Consider the following 15979-nt stretch of genomic DNA (forward strand, 5'->3'; position numbering starts at 1 on the left):
CTGACTTCATACATAAGGCACACGGGATCATAAGGGGCACTGTCGATTTTCAGAAAAATCAAAGGATTGATTTTAAGTGTGCCGTATTTTCTAAAAAACACGGTAATAACGACAGCCTGTTAGCATGCTCTACCAAAAATATCTGACGGTTGTGTATCTGACGGATGAAAGCCAAACCAATTCCACACCACTGAAGTTGCAGCATTTTTACAAACCAATTCTGGTTCATCCGTTTCATTCAATGACCCGCTTTCGCTCTTCTCATTCTGCGTCGCCGCCATGTGCGTATGAAAACAAAGGCACTGCGCTTGCGCGTTTTACCCATATTCTATCGCGATATTTCATTTTCTTATCGTTGCCCAACATTACACCGGTATTACCGTGAACGGTACGATATAGCCCAGCCCTACTCATGCTAATGCTGTCTGAGCTCATCCAGTTATCAGTTGTCTACTTTGTTTTTTATTAGCTCACTATTGATTAACACAGTTTGCTATTTGTTAGCCAGAATTATTTACAATTTTATCTCTTTAGTTTTGTATGATTCGATTACATGACTTGGAAAGTTGTGTTTTTAATAGCTCGTTTTTTTTCCAGCTTGTTAATGAAGGCATGAATAAAGCCTAATTTCTAAAATGCCATTCTAAAGGGTAGAAGTCCATTGTGGGACTCAGTGAAGGGGATGTGACAGTCAATCAGAAGCTTTATGGACAAATATAGTATGTGCGGGAGGTCAGTGAAGAAGAAGGTGTTCCCTTTGACTGGAGCCTAATGATTTATGGTTGGGCTGATCAATATAGTGGTCGGAAAATACTAGACTTTAACGGATACATGAGTGCTAGCATAATTGTCTTCCAATTAATGTTTTTAATAAAATAAAGTGTTACAAAAATAAAGAATAAAGTTTTATTTAATTCTTGGTTTTGATATATTAAAAATAATGCCAGTCCTGGTTGTGGTGCATGTAGCATTTTATTATTTAGAGATCTGCTGGTGCTCTAATTTTGAACGTTCAGATACTGCCAGATGGGTAGCCTTGGCCCTGTCGTGTGTTGTGTCTCCCCTTCTAGTCATTGACGGCCCTCTGTGGTGTCCATCAATGATCTACTAGCTAATTTTTCAGAATCTTGTGGTTGGACAGTCCAAGTGCAAAATCGTGGACTGCAGCTTGCTGGATGTGCTCTGGAGATCGTCTGCGAGCTGATATCTGGTGGAAAACAGGTTCAGGTCCTACTACATATAGCCCAGGTGACTACACACACAAACAAAATGCAAAATACAAGAAAATGTAAAAGTTTGCACATTTGCAGCACTGTGATGCTTCTTAAGCTACAAAAAGAAGAAAGTTTCTTAATCATTCCTTCATGTGTCCTTTTTTCTTTCTTTTTATGCATAGATTATTTAGACTGAACCAGGAGATAACAAGCTAATGTTTATATCCTGTCTATTCAGGCCTAACATGTAATGCCTAATCTCTGGCAGATAATAACTGGTTTTGCCCTTGAGTGCTGCCTTCTTTAACCACATCTGTTATTTAAGCATACAGCAAACTTGTAGGACCCTGTTTAGTAAAACAAAAGGAAAAAGCTAAATTACGATGCTGGGAAGGGCAGAAATGGATCAAATAGTGTCTAAAGTAACAGATTCCATTGAATTGTTCATCAATTTAAGAGAAACAATTTGCTAGACCAATCTGTACGCAGGTACATTATGTGGCGCAGAGTCATAATGGCTGTTCATAAGGGAGAAAAATGTTTGTACATTATTTGTTCTCCATCGTTCTTCCCTTTGTCCTTCCCCTCTTTTTTTGTTATGAGGCAATGCATCATATGATATTAGACAGTGAGGAAATTATCCTATAAATTGCAGGGCAAAATTGTCATTTAGAGGATAAAGTCCAATTCAGTCACCTCCCTGTGTTTGAGCTAGAGACAGCGCTATTTTTACCATTCTATGGCAGTTGAAGGAGGAGGGGGATAGGAACTCGCTGAGGGATTCCCCCGCACTGCAGTGGTACGGTGCCTCAGGGCCGTCCCCCAGGGGAGCTCGAAAAAAATACATCAAATGGACTCAAATTGCTTTACCATACGGGGGTTCATATGGAGTACACAGTGATTACATATCATGCCAACGTTTTTCCTCTCGTGCACCGAAATGGGAAGTTAAGTCAGGGGGAAAACTTGAGTAATTTATTTTTCAATGGGGAAGTCTGACACTTTCGATAAGTGTCAGATGGAACAATGATCCGTCTTCTCTTTTTCAGTTTATTAGCATGTTTGTTTTTTCCTTTTGTTCTATTGTGGTGCACTCTGTGATGTGCTAATTGGAGCATATGCAAGTGACTGTAAGTGACATGTGACAAACAGCATATTTCCTAGATGCTATAAAAGTTCAGATGCTAGTGCTGTAGAGAGAGAGAGAGAGAGCAAGAAAGACAGATTACGCTGAATCTGGGTCATTTCACAGCCAAAATGTTGCTTATCTGAATTCTCACACAGCCTGAATTGGGAGTGATTATCCAGTCGAGCTAATTGAATAATTGAGGCTCGCTGGAAATCATTTCCACTGGTCACTGTCATTATCTCTGTGGAAAACATGCGCGAATAATCAAACAACAGTGGTAAAGCACGGCATTGTGGGAATTGAAGTGTCGTGAGACATGCGAATAATTCATAATCTGTAGTCCCAGTACAAAATAAAAAAAAATCACATTAAAAAAAAAACAGAAAATATTGTTCCAGAGCAGGTAACGCAAAGCTGTAGTCATCCTCATATGATATTCATTTTGATTGTCTCCATGCAAGATTGATGAGGATCCCTTGGCCGCGTGTTTGCACAGGCTACACGATGGATGTGAATCATTCATGTCTTACGAGGTGCTCACTGGGCTGCCCACCTGCTGACACTCCGCCAGGAGATAGAAACCTCATGCATGATACTACTCCCAGGGAGGCGGGGAGGAGATAGGGCGTCATTTACTGGGAGTGATGGAGGCTAAAGTTACGGCGGTAATGGAGCAGACGGAGGGGGACCGTCTATGGTACTGATTCATACAGCAAATTTAATTTCCACCACCTGCTGGGATCAGGCTGTGTAGACTACTTTAATGGGACTTTGACTGATAACACTTATTGCCCTCTATGTCACAAGTTCCTAAAAAATGACAGGAATTTATTTTCCTGTGATTTAAAGAACTGAAAAAGGATTAAATGCAAATATAGCAGCATAGCACTGACAGCATATTTAACTGCCAGTGCTGTGTGCGTCTCTGGAATAAGAGAAAGTAGTCACAGATACCGACATCATATTTCTGAGACCCTGTTGTCACCTCCTCCTCGTGCCACCATCAGTTCCGAGAACAAAGGAGGAGCATTTTAGTGGTAGATCATCTAAATGGCTGTAACGGCATCAAATGGCAACTTCTGGAGGCCAAAGAAATCAAGCTAAAGTGAAAGTGTTTAAAACTGGAGAAAAATGCAGTTTTAGCTTCTATGTATAGTTCGCTCTTTTGTAAGAACTGGACCACTGGTGATTTGTTTTATATGATGTATTTGGGGACTGGTAAGGCTTAAAATTAGAGGCTTGGCTGCTTTGAAATGTCTCCTGGTATTCAGTGTAAAATGGCACAGCCCAGATTATACAGAGTATTTACTATAGTTTTTTTAAGGTTCTGTTCTTTAGTGTGTTCGATTTAACTGAGAAAAATACTACTAACCACTTATAGGCAGGGTCGTGGCTTTGTTCCAGTTTACAGACCTGCTATAATTTCAGGTATAATTTCAGAAATTATAAGACTTTAGAGTTCAGTTCCATTATGTGTTAACAGGTGAAGACTTTGTCATGCTTTTGAAATCTACAAATCTAAATTGCTTAGTGAAAGATGCCTTTTACACAGTTGTTTAGCAGTTCCAAAATTAGGGAGCTGATTTAAAGCAACTTATTTTTGCAGTCATTGCTTTTATATGACTGTTGCTTGATCTTCAATCTGGAATACAGACTTCAAGCAAACATAAAATGTGCTGCATTTTAAAAAGGCGTCTTTGTTCTCCTTACTCCTATTACACTGGTGGGCGTTGATGTTAAACAAGGAACTTGGGCTTCAGACTTTTCTAGGCTTTCAGTTTGCACTGGTTTCTTCTGCTCATGGCTGATACCAGTGAGAGACACTATGGTCATTTCAGGCACACAGCTCTGGCTGTGAGCACAGGTGCCCCATGCACCCACTGTTCTTATGTTTGAACCAATCAGGAGAAAGCTAGCTTAATGGAGAGGAAGGGGAAATAAAACAGCTTGCTTCAGGCAGAGGATAAACTGAAGGGCTTCACCACAGATCAGTATGAGATCAACAAGGATTATTTTGAACTGTGAAACAGCAAAGCTACACTAGTATAGTCCAATGATACAAATGTGAAATTGTGAATGAGCATACCAGAGCTCCCTCACAGACGCTAGAAAGAATGTGGTGGTAAACATACACAAAGATTAATCCTTTTTTAACAATATTTCTGCATGATAAATAAGTAAAGCAATTCTCAGATCTGTTCCAACTTTTGATACAGTTATATTTTAAAGATATAACTACCATACTTTAAACAGAATCACCGAATCCTGTGCTTGGCAATGGCTTGTTTTTAAGATGGTAATACCGCAAAAAGTCATTGCTACCTGATTATGCCGCATAATTTGTAAAAACCATCATATGGCAATATTGAGAGGAGAGACTACCAAAGAGGCCTTGGTTCCACCACTATACATTTATGGCTCAGAGCCATGAGCTTTCCTTGTCATGCTGTGGGCCCAATCTGTATCCTGTGCTGACTAAGCCCTTCACTTTTACATCTCTGTGTTCTAACCAAACCTGGAAACCATATTTACTGACTGTGAAGAGCAAGTGAAAAGAAAGCAATTATTTAACACAAAGTCAGTCGCCTCAATTTGCATAAATGTATGATCCCCCCTCGTCATGAAAATGCAAAACCTCGAGCATTTTGTATGCATTAGTAACACAGTGTTTCAGGCGCTTGCAAAGAGACAAACAACTACTTGGGTTATGTAACAGTTCTGTCACACATGAACATTTTGGAAAGCTGTGCTCATCACACTGGACGGTTATAATTGTGTTTTGCTTTTTTGTTTTTTGTTTTTTGTTTTTTTTTGGGGGGAGGGTTCTTGTTGTTGCCATTCGGTAAACCTGAAAACTGCAGCACCACACGGACATGTGTGCCTCTACCAGTGCCAGATTGGTGCTGGCTGGTTTCATTACAACGTCACAGCAGGTAAAGAGGGAAGATCATGGCATTGCCCCGAGAAAGAGAGAGTGAGAGAGACCGAGAGAAAGGGGGGAGAGGTGCAGAAACACAGAAATAGAGGAGAGGGACTGTTAGCTTGGTTAAGTGGATTATGTGATGTGGAGGGAGGGAGGGGCTCTGTCCTCTATCGTTGCTGCTGCTTCTGCACTGGTCAAATACGGCTCAAATCAAAGCAAAACAAAAGTATTTACTTACACAACAGTATTTAAATGTTGGATTTTCGCAGGGCTATGAGTGTACCCATGGCTGGGCTTTAAGTACTTCTTGCCAGTAATTGTTTGACTTGTGTGCCAGATGGTGAGCTTTATACAGAAAGACACAAGAACTACTATTACATAAACACTTCAGTATATGCAAATGCTGCAAAACGTAGTCACAGAGTGAGATTTCGTTTGAGTTTGTGGCTTTTTTTTTTTTTTTTCAGAGAACAGAGAACTGTTTTTCGTTTGTTTTTTTTTTAACATGATTGCTCATAAACTTGAGAAACAATGTGTATTTATTGAACATGCACTTAATGCTGATTTATATTATATGACATTTTCTTCTGATAATAATCATAGATTAATACTGACAGTGGTTAAAAAAATAATTTCCCAGTATTTATCCAGACAAAGACGTTTGTTATGTTAGCAACTTTTTTAAGGCTGTCCGTAGCTAGCCTACCTTGCACTTTAGGCTAATTAGCAAAAAACAGCAGCATGCTAGCACATTAATCTTGACAGTGCTATAAATGCTAATGCTGGATACTTGGTTCACCATATTGGTGTACTGGCATTAGAGCAGGGCGATTTGAACAAAAATATTTATCACGATATACATTTCAAAATTTGCAATAACGATAAAACTGACGATATAATTGACACTAGACAAAATACTTTACAACTCCACAACTTTATTAGTGCAAAAAAAACCAAAACCCATCAATGTATTTTCACTTAAACAAGCAGCTTTTTTAAGTGCATTAAAGTTATATAAAAAATTAACAGTGCAAATGCAAATTCCTTGCTGACAGTTTAACCAAAGGGCATTTCCAGTGGAAATTGGCAGACATATCCTCAGCATAACCATGTATAATATCCACAAAATTTAAGAGGTTATACACACACAACACGGTAATATTATGTTGAAGCACAGTACGTATCACTCCGCGAGGCTCCTGCCTACGATAGCCGTAATGCTCCAGCAATCCATCAAGCGGTGCGGCTTCGTAGCTTAGCAAAGTCGTACTGAAACATTTGACAGATTTTCGAGCGCCGTGTACGACATAAAATCATTTCGAGGTCAGTAAACACAAGCTGACTTCATACATAAGGCACACGGGATCATAAGGGGCACTGTCGATTTTCAGAAAAATCAAAGGATTGATTTTAAGTGTGCCGTATTTTCCAAAAAACACGGTAATAACAACGGCCCGTTAGCACTATTTTTGGTAGAGCATCCAAAAATAGTGTTTTGTTGTGTATCTGACGGATGAAAGCCAAACCAATTCCACACCACTGAAGTTGCAGCATTTTTACAAACCAATTATGGTTCTTCCGTTTCATTTAATGATCCGCTTTCGCTCTTCTCATTCTGCATCGCCGCCTTGTGATTATGTAAACAAAGGCACTGCGCATGCGCGTTTTAACCATATTCTATTGCGATATTTCATTTTCCTATCGTTGCCCAACATTATACCGGTATTACCGTGAACGGTATGATATAGCCCAGCCCTAACTGGCATACTGACATTTTCTACTTAGCTTAAACTAGAGCTTATTCCAGTTGTTAAAAACTAGCCTATAGTTATGAGTACAGTGTCTGATTTGGGCTAAACTCAAAATTGGACTAAAAGTAGATAAATCACAGAAAACAAAACTCAGAAAACAATAAGGGTTTACTAGTACTAATATAGGCCTAGCAAATGGACCTCCAGTTCAAATAAAATTAAGACTAAATTTACTCAACACCAATCATGCAGCAGGAAATGTTGACATACAGTGCACCTACAAAAGGAGGAGTAAAAGCTAGTGAAATATAATCACTGTACCACCAAAATCTAGTGATCATGCCAGACTGTGTATGCTGAAACAAACACAAACTTAGATTGTATTTGATTGAACAAGTATGCATTATAAATTCATCTTATTTGTAAGACAGAGTATGTGATATATTTTAACAGCAAACTTGATCTACTAATATAGTTAAAGAACTTCAAAAACTTTGCATACTGCAGTGCAATCCTAGAGATAAAGTTCTTTTTGATTGCATTTGGGTAATTGCAAAATGCCTGTTAGACTAACAAATAAGCACTGACCTTAGAGGATAGAACAATAAAGTGTTACTTAAAGCATGTGTTTCCATTTCCTTCGCCTATGGAGGATAACAGAAGAGCTGCATTCAACTACAGCACGTTGAGAGAAAACAGCCACTGGAACAGAGCTGACATTAATTCACTGTGTTTTAACAGCCTAAGTGTCACCCCATTGGAATTTAATGAAAAGGAACGTATGTTTAAAAAGCTTCTGGGCTGTTGTTATAGGTCAACTTGGAGGTTTTGTGAATCACTGTGCCTATATGAGGAATGCTCAACCACGGGAGAAAAATTAGTTGAAGATCAGGTGAAATTTTCTTAGATTTTTTTTCAATAAAGCTGCAGCTACATGAGTCAGCCTTCCCACACACTGTTGTACAATGGCACATTACTGTGTTGGTTACTGTACTGCAAAAGACAGGGCAAAGGCACTTGAGAGAATTTGGCTAGAGTGTGTGTGTGAACCAGTTGGCCCACACTCCTTCAAAAGCTGTTCATGTTGCTTTTTAATGTCTGCTGTTTCCTGTGAAAGAAAACCTGAAGTGATTGCCTGTATAACATGTAACAATAAGCTGTACCCACCTTTTATTGTGTTTTTTCTCTTTCTATCCGCAGGACTACACATTGACTATGTATTTCCAGCAGTATTGGAGGGACAAGCGCCTGGCCTATGTGGGAATCCCTCTCAACCTGACACTTGACAACAGGGTTGCTGACCAGCTCTGGGTCCCCGACACCTACTTTCTCAATGACAAGAAGTCTTTCGTCCATGGAGTCACAGTCAAAAACCGCATGATCCGCCTGCATCCAGATGGGACTGTCCTCTATGGACTCAGGTGTGTTCTGCTTGTCAGGTCTTCTTCTTAATGAGACAGTGGGACTTTTGACTGGGCTACATGTTAGCATTCTCAGGATTCCATGTTGTACATTATCTTATGACTCAGTCACACTAGAGTAAAAGTAGGACGCCAACCTCCTTGCAACTACAAAAAGAAATGGTGGTTCATTTTGCCAAAATTTCCTTGTTGCAACTCAAAAAGGTTCTCAGTAGTTTGTATGGACCCACATGCTTGTATGCATACCAGACAATGTTGGGCATGTTTCTAATAAGATGATGGATGATGTTCTGGGAGATCTCCAACCAGATCTGGACCAGGGCTCACTGAGTTCCTGGACAATCTGAGGTGCATTTTAGCAGTGTTGGATGGACTGAAACACAATGTCACAGAGTTGTTCCATTGAATTTAGGTTGTATGAACATGAGAGTCAGTGGTAATCTTGAGTCCCTGCCTACTCTCACCATTGTTGTGCACCTGGAGTAACCCAGGACCCACTGCACAGGCACATGGTCTAACAGTCAGTCCAAGGGTTTCATCCTGATACCTAATTGCAGTCAGGGTGTTGTGACATCAGCCTGGTGTTCAGGTTGAAACTGCTCTCATTGGTGACAATTGGCCAGAATCTGCCAATTATACTATTCTATGGCAAATGCCAATCTGGCACCACAGTGCTGGGCAGTGAGAATAAGGCCCACTAAAGGACGTTGGTCCCTCGGGCCACCTTCATGAAGTCTGTTTCTGATTGCTTAGTCAGCGATATTAACACCAGTGGCCTGCTGAAGGTCATTTTGTAGGGTTCTAGAACTGCTCATCCTGTCCATCTTTGCACAAAGAAGAAGATACCAGTCCGGGTGATGGGTTAAGGACCTTCTACAGCCATTATGAAATCTCCAGTCTCCTCCTGAGACTGTGCTTTGAGACATAGTAAGTCTTCTGAAAACGACAAGTAATGATGTGCCATCCTCCAGGAGTTGGACTACCTGTGCAAACTCTGTAGGGTCCAGGTATCATGCTACCAGCAGAGAGACTGACCCTAGCTAAATGCAAAACTAATGAAAAAACAGTCAGAAAAGATGAGGAGCGGAAAAATGTCAGTGGCTGTAAAACCATTCCGGGTTGTGTCATTGTTGCCCCTTTGGTGCACCTGTTGTTAATTTAATCAACGGCAGTACAGTTGTAACTAATTAACAACCCCCTCTGCTTCTTAACTGACCAGAAGTTTAACTGAGTTGATGTTATGAATAAAAAAGGGCTCCCTCTAGTTTTGTTAGCAGTGGATATTCCCCTTATGCACCCGCCTCAGTTTCTTGCTCTAACAACAATGTCATTTTCCTGTTGTTATCAAATCCACAGCTTATGCAAACTTGATCCCACTTGACTTGCTATATAGCTAAAGTTTCATATAGCTTAATCTTTGGTGCCATTAAGTGTCATTGAGACCCCAAACAATTAAAAACATATCAGAGAACCACGGTGTTGTACTGCATGACACCTGCCTTGATTACCATAGATGTGCACTGCAGTTTATTTTGAATCCCACATACATCATTATGCTGCAGTAAACACTCAGAAAAACACCAAGTGTGTATTAATCCTCCACTTAAAAATAGTCCCTTGCAAATACTACTATTTTAGAGTTTAAGGAGATTATTGAGGTTTTTGTATATATAATTTAAAAATTCTACTAATTTTTTGTGACACATACTTTCATCAAAAGTAGAGCTTAGAGTTTCAAAGACAAAGTTAAGCAGTCTAAAAGTAATACAATACACTCGAAAGCATTGTTGATTTTGGTCATTTTATTTCATAGAGGAAAATACAGAGTGACAGCAACCTCATCCTTCAAAATATTTTTTCTTAAAATGAGCCTCTATATTTAGATAAATGAAATGATGAAAAGTTCCTATGATTATATATAGTCAGAAAAATAATAACAAAAGAACTGCATAAGGCAGGTTTATTAAAAATCCCAAATCCAAAAATAGAGAAGACCTGAAAACAAGACTGAGAAGAGAGCACAACCTGACAAGCGGAGAAAAGGGTAATAAGGAACAGGTGAACGTAATCAGACCCTACCAAGGGAAAGAACAAATGATAGTGCAATCACAGAAAATCACATGGGTTCTAACCTTCAAAATAAAACAGGAAGTAAACTGAGTCAAAATCAAACTCACAAAGTCAACAGTAACCATGAAAGCTGTTCTGGACAATTCTGGGCCCTGCAAATAAGCAACACTTATCACGCAAAAAGCAACAAAAGGATGATCAGGGTCAAGAATATTCCCTAATGTTTTTCAGAGCCAAGTTAATTCTTTGTGTTCAAAGCCTTGTTTTGGCACAGTCCTGCAGCAGCTGAGAGGGTTTTGTGTCATGCTGAAGGGCATGTCAGTGTTAGCATTTTTATTATTTTATTTTTAAAGAGGGCTGCCGTTAGAGTTCATCTACGGCAAGAAGTGCAGACAGGTTAGACATGATCCACAATGCAAAGTTCAGCCTTCAGCTATTGTTTGATGTTTGTTTCATAAAGCCCTTGTTTTGAATTTCCATTGATCTTTTCGACAAGCAGGTTCAGAAGAGCTAGTGTGACCTGTTATTATGGATGCAAGCTTTGAATTATTAGAGCAAAGCAAAAACATGTGTGTGTCTGTGTGTGTGTGTGCACTTGCACACTTGCATTTGCATGTGTCAGTGTTCATACTTTATAGTCAAGCAGCTATGCTTGATTATGCAAGTGGAGTTCATAGCATTTAGCCCTGTGGACTACTTATAGACCTCTCAGTGCTTTAAGAGATCAAAAGGAGAGGGAGACGTGTGACGTGGTGTTTGTGATATGAACTGTTACATAAATGAATGCCAGGTAGAGCTGAGTGATATGTTGAATGCAGATTTTTATCGTGGTTTCAAGGCAGCCACTCTGTATTTGTGTGTTTGCTGTTTATTAGGGAAAGCAGTAAAAAATACAATTTTAAGCTCTCAAAAGCAGTTTGTATTTACATTGTAAGTTGCATTTTGCCACAATGCTGTTTGTCATTTTTGCAAATATGGTCTATTAATTGCATTTTACAGAAACTGTCTGTAATTTAAAGAAAGATTAAATGAAAGGTAAAAAATGTGCAACTACCAGTCGTTTAAAACCAATCACACACTCAGCCCTCCTGATAGCAGCTTGTGGTGCCCCAAATGCAGAATACAGATTCGTATTGTACTACAGTCAAAACCTGGAACGGTTTTGGTAAAATGATAAAAACGGAACTGTACAATTTCGGGCTTTAGTTTCACAGGATCCCATTCACTCTGACATAAGATACAGTCAAAGAGTTATTCACTTTTCAGAAGATCTTTTCTACAAGTTAATGTTAGCTTCCTTACTAACGTCTTTGGGATACTGTAGTAGTAAGATAATAGGCTAGCAATTGAATTTGCATTGAATACAGACTACTCGAGGGCACAAGAGTACTGTTAGCCTAACATTATTTGTTACTCAAATAGATGGTATTAAGGATTGACCCAGTTATACCTTGAAGTTATAAACTGGTTTCTGAAGTATCATTTTGAAACCTTGAAATGAGGGTTCTGTTGTTGCTGTCTTGGTTTAAAAAATCCAGTGTGACAAGGAGGGGCAGGTCTGACCATGATACCGAACACTCAGAGTACCAGGGATAATCCTGCTGTTTGAAACACAGCGTGACTGAGATTTAAATACAGATTTAATGTTTTATTCTGTATGACCCAAAATGAGTGAATGAGCCCATAACTTCCTAATGAAAGTGTTTACATAGGTCAGCAGTGATCTGGTAAAGTTCTGCATTGGTTTATTTTTCCAACCCAAAAGCTATACCAATGTCTTATAGCTTGTATGACTTCTCCTGTACCTTTACATGAATTTTTGATGGGGTTAAATTGTGCATTGAGTCTTTGTTGGCTGAATTTAGCTGCATGTGTTAGTTTGTCCAGCTGAAGCAATAGTTTCCTTGCGGCTGTTCACATGCTACTGTAGAGTCTTTTGAAAATTTGGTCAAATCAGCAATTGGACTCTCTTTTGCTCAATACAAGCCCACAGCTAAGACTAGCTAGTTAGCTAGCTAGGTAGTTAGCTGTATGCCAAATAAAAAGAGATACTTCAACAATTTTTGTGTTTTTGATAAATGCAGTAATGAATAATAATTAAGTAAAAAGCCGTAACACAGGCATTTGGTTATTTCAGAATGGACTTCATGTCACTGGGTTATATTAGCTAACACGCGCTAACTGGTACAGTGTACGATATTTGTTTCTGACCTGGCTTTTGTTAGACAGAGTGGCATGGAAAAAAAAAGATTAAAACTGACCCACAACCAAATGCAATTATTTCAGGTTTAATTTATCAAATGACATTTTCTGATAATCAGTTGGATTTTGAGGCTGTAATTTATATTCCAATTTATGCCATTTAGATATCATCTTTTATTCATATGAATTTTTTTTTTTTGATTAAACACCTTCGACTCCAATGTCCCCAAATCCATGGATTTTCAATATGTTCTAATTTAAAAACTGTTACTTTAATGATTTAATGTAAATCAACAAATTTTTTTTAACTGCTAATCAATACAGTGTAGGTAGTTTTTTTTTCTTGTTGTTACCATAATGAAATGAAGAGATAAGGTAGCAGAGAAGCTTCAGTGATATTGATAATCTGTGTCATGTATTGGAAAATGTGTTGGAAGTCCATATAATCTATAATATGTGTGGTAATGCTTACTGTTAATGTTACTGTTGAAGACCTCTTATTATGTTGCTGTAATTTTTGCTGCATAATAATATCACATAATGGAGCCTCATCTCAGTCTTTGCTCAGTGAATACATCCAGTGGCTAACTGCCAAGCAGCCAGCTTTTAATCAGGCCAGACTTAGCCTAAATCATTTTGAATTTGCATTTCACTTTGCTGCTTTTTTTAACTGTCTGATTATCAGTCGTTTGAGCTCGCACATCTGATAAACAAAAGGCACAGATACCTCCTCATGACCCAGTTCAGTTGAACAGGGAAGGATGCATTTCCTTCATATCATTTTTATTTTTACAAATTTTTACTTGATCGCAGGATGGAGGGATGGACAGTTTTGGTGAAGGGGGAGCACAAAATGTTTCAAAAGCAAACATGTTCGTTGCTTGTCTTGTATGATCTATAGTCTAATTAGGTATACAGTTACACAGTCAGCATTTTAACTAGGAGGTGGTGCTATAATCTTATTTTAAGATGACAATGCCAGTAGTCTCCAGTAATATGAAACCAGCTGAGGGACAGGTTGAAAAGGCAAATGGACATTTGGTTTCCTTTAAAGATGATAGGTGCTTTCACCTTAATGCTGTAATCTAATTGTATTCCCGCAGTCCCTTATTCTGTTAGGTAACTGCTTACCTGCATTGCTATTTTTAAAACACCTCAAATCCCTTACATCTTCACTCTCCTTCTGATCCGTCTTTCAGAACAATTTTAGTAAATCACATGTGTTAACTAAAATATACCCTCTCCCCCCATGCCTTCTTTTTCAGGATAACTACAACAGCAGCATGTATGATGGATCTCAGGAGGTATCCTCTGGATGAACAGAACTGCACTCTGGAGATAGAGAGCTGTGAGTAGACAGGCCTAATGCCTTGTGGGCTTGACAGATCAACAGCGGCGCACAGGCAGAGTGTCTCATGTGTGAAATGTTACAGATGCATGAAAGAATGTGCAACCTGAGGTACAGCAGCGGTTGTGTGTGTGTTTCTCTTCTGTGTTCTGTAGCCTTTCTTTTAAATCTGTACCAGATGGATGAGGGTAGTATATATGACTATGACAAATACTTAGCTAATTTCATTCAATATTATACTTCTATAAAGATTTGGGAAAGTTTAAAAGACCAATCTAGTGCAGTTATTTAGTTAGAAGTCATGCTTTCTTTTGCAAATGTTTGCACCTCATTTAACCTCGTAAAGATCCACTAGGTTGCCATGTGCTACTTAGGGTAGGAATAGTTTCAGACTCAATTCTACCTCTATAAATGGAATCTTATACCAGAAGTACTGTAAGGTTAAAATGCATGTAGGAAAGTAGTTTTGAAAAGTAACAGCGTCAAGTTTCTGAAACCTGCTGCTAAAATTCAACCCTAATACAACTCCTTAGTAGTTCGTCAGTAACCTGGTGGGTGTAATGAAGTAACATTGATGACAAAATAACAATTACTTTTGGAGACTATAAAAGAAAACCTCAAAAAAAAAGGAGTCTGTGCAAGACTTTACCCTCTGTCATGCATTTTCCTCTGGTTGCTTGCTGGTTCTATTGTAGCAAATATAATATTGAACTACGTCTACATAATCTGTGTCAATTATGCAGAACAACACAGGGGTTATTGTTCTGCATGCAGAGATATTTTTTTTAAACAAGCAATAAAAAGAGCTATAAATGCAAAACAGGAATATAGACAAACAGCAGGCCAAGGCATCAACCTGAGGGCAAGTCATTTAAAAATAAAAGTGATAAGTATATGGTAAGCATTCATTTATTGGTCACCTAACCAATGTAAGTCTAGTATTCGCTCTATTTTTAGCTCATTTAAGCCATTGGCCTATTTAATAGGTACACCTAGCTAGTTTCAGGCTGAACCCTATTTTGCTTTCAGAGCTGCCTTTCTTGTGGCACAAATTCAGCAAAGTCCTGGAAACATTCCATATTGACATGATAGTGCAAAACACTTAGCCCTCAGTCGATGTTTTCTCTTTTTTTGATCATTCATCACTGTGTAGAAAAATCTCAGCAGTTTCTGAAGTACTGAGATCAGTCGGTGAGACACCAACAGCCATGCAAAATTCAAAGTCACTTAAATTGATCTCTCTTCTTCAATTTGTGCTCACAATCAGCTCAGCTCTTGACTATGTCTACATGCCTAAATGTGTTGAGTTGCTGTCATGCGATTGGCCGATTGGATATATTTTGTTAACAATCAGTTTACTTATCCATTTCAGGATCCAGTGTGCCGGAGCCTATCCAGCCTATATAGGGCGAGCATGTAGAGTTGGAGGGAAATTCACATTCACACCTACAGCCAATTAGGAATCACCAACTGACTTAGAGTAACAAGGTTAGGTTAGATTAGGTTATATGTGGCCATTTAGCTGCTAAATGCTGCAAATGACTTTGGCCCTGTTCTGTTTTGTGCTGATAGCGAGCAGGCCATCGCGGCTTTAAACAGGGCTGATAAGAAACAGTGACACGAAACCGTGATGGCGTGGGCCAAAACAATGAGCTGAAAGACACCAAAGGGCTCGTTACAGACAGGGCATCCCATCTCTCTGTAGGGTGTGTTATTACGAATAACTGGGATGCCATTACACGTGTTATGTCGATATAAAAATATTGATTCAAGCAGATTTAAGTTAGACATTTCACATATTTATTTGTGAGAACTCCTCAGCGTTTGAATGCTGTATCACTTAGCAGCAGTGAGTGTCTCTGCTCGTCCTTTACAGACATCCTCAGGGCACCACTTGGTTTCATGTCAGCCTTCTGATTGG

At 39.0% G+C, this 15979-nt stretch overlaps 1 protein-coding gene across 3 annotated transcripts in view; it reads left to right on the top strand.

Annotated features, from left to right (window-relative positions):
- LOC147302347 (gamma-aminobutyric acid receptor subunit beta-3-like) overlaps nt 1–15979 on the top strand; it is an 87649-nt gene that overhangs the window by 51536 nt on the left and 20134 nt on the right. For all 3 annotated transcript variants that reach the window (XM_086283488.1, XM_086283489.1, XM_086283490.1), the window contains 2 exons: nt 8218–8438; nt 13976–14058. In XM_086283488.1, coding sequence (XP_086139614.1) covers nt 8218–8438; nt 13976–14058 — 304 coding nt within the window. The remainder of the gene's footprint in view (nt 1–8217; nt 8439–13975; nt 14059–15979) is intronic.

Source organism: Aulonocara sp. 'chitande type north' Nkhata Bay, linkage group LG23 (genome assembly GCF_057382095.1).
Source record: "Aulonocara sp. 'chitande type north' Nkhata Bay isolate Kocher_YH1m ecotype deep benthic linkage group LG23, A_spYH_male_GT1.1, whole genome shotgun sequence".
Taxonomy (NCBI): Eukaryota; Metazoa; Chordata; class Actinopteri; order Cichliformes; family Cichlidae; genus Aulonocara; species Aulonocara sp. 'chitande type north' Nkhata Bay.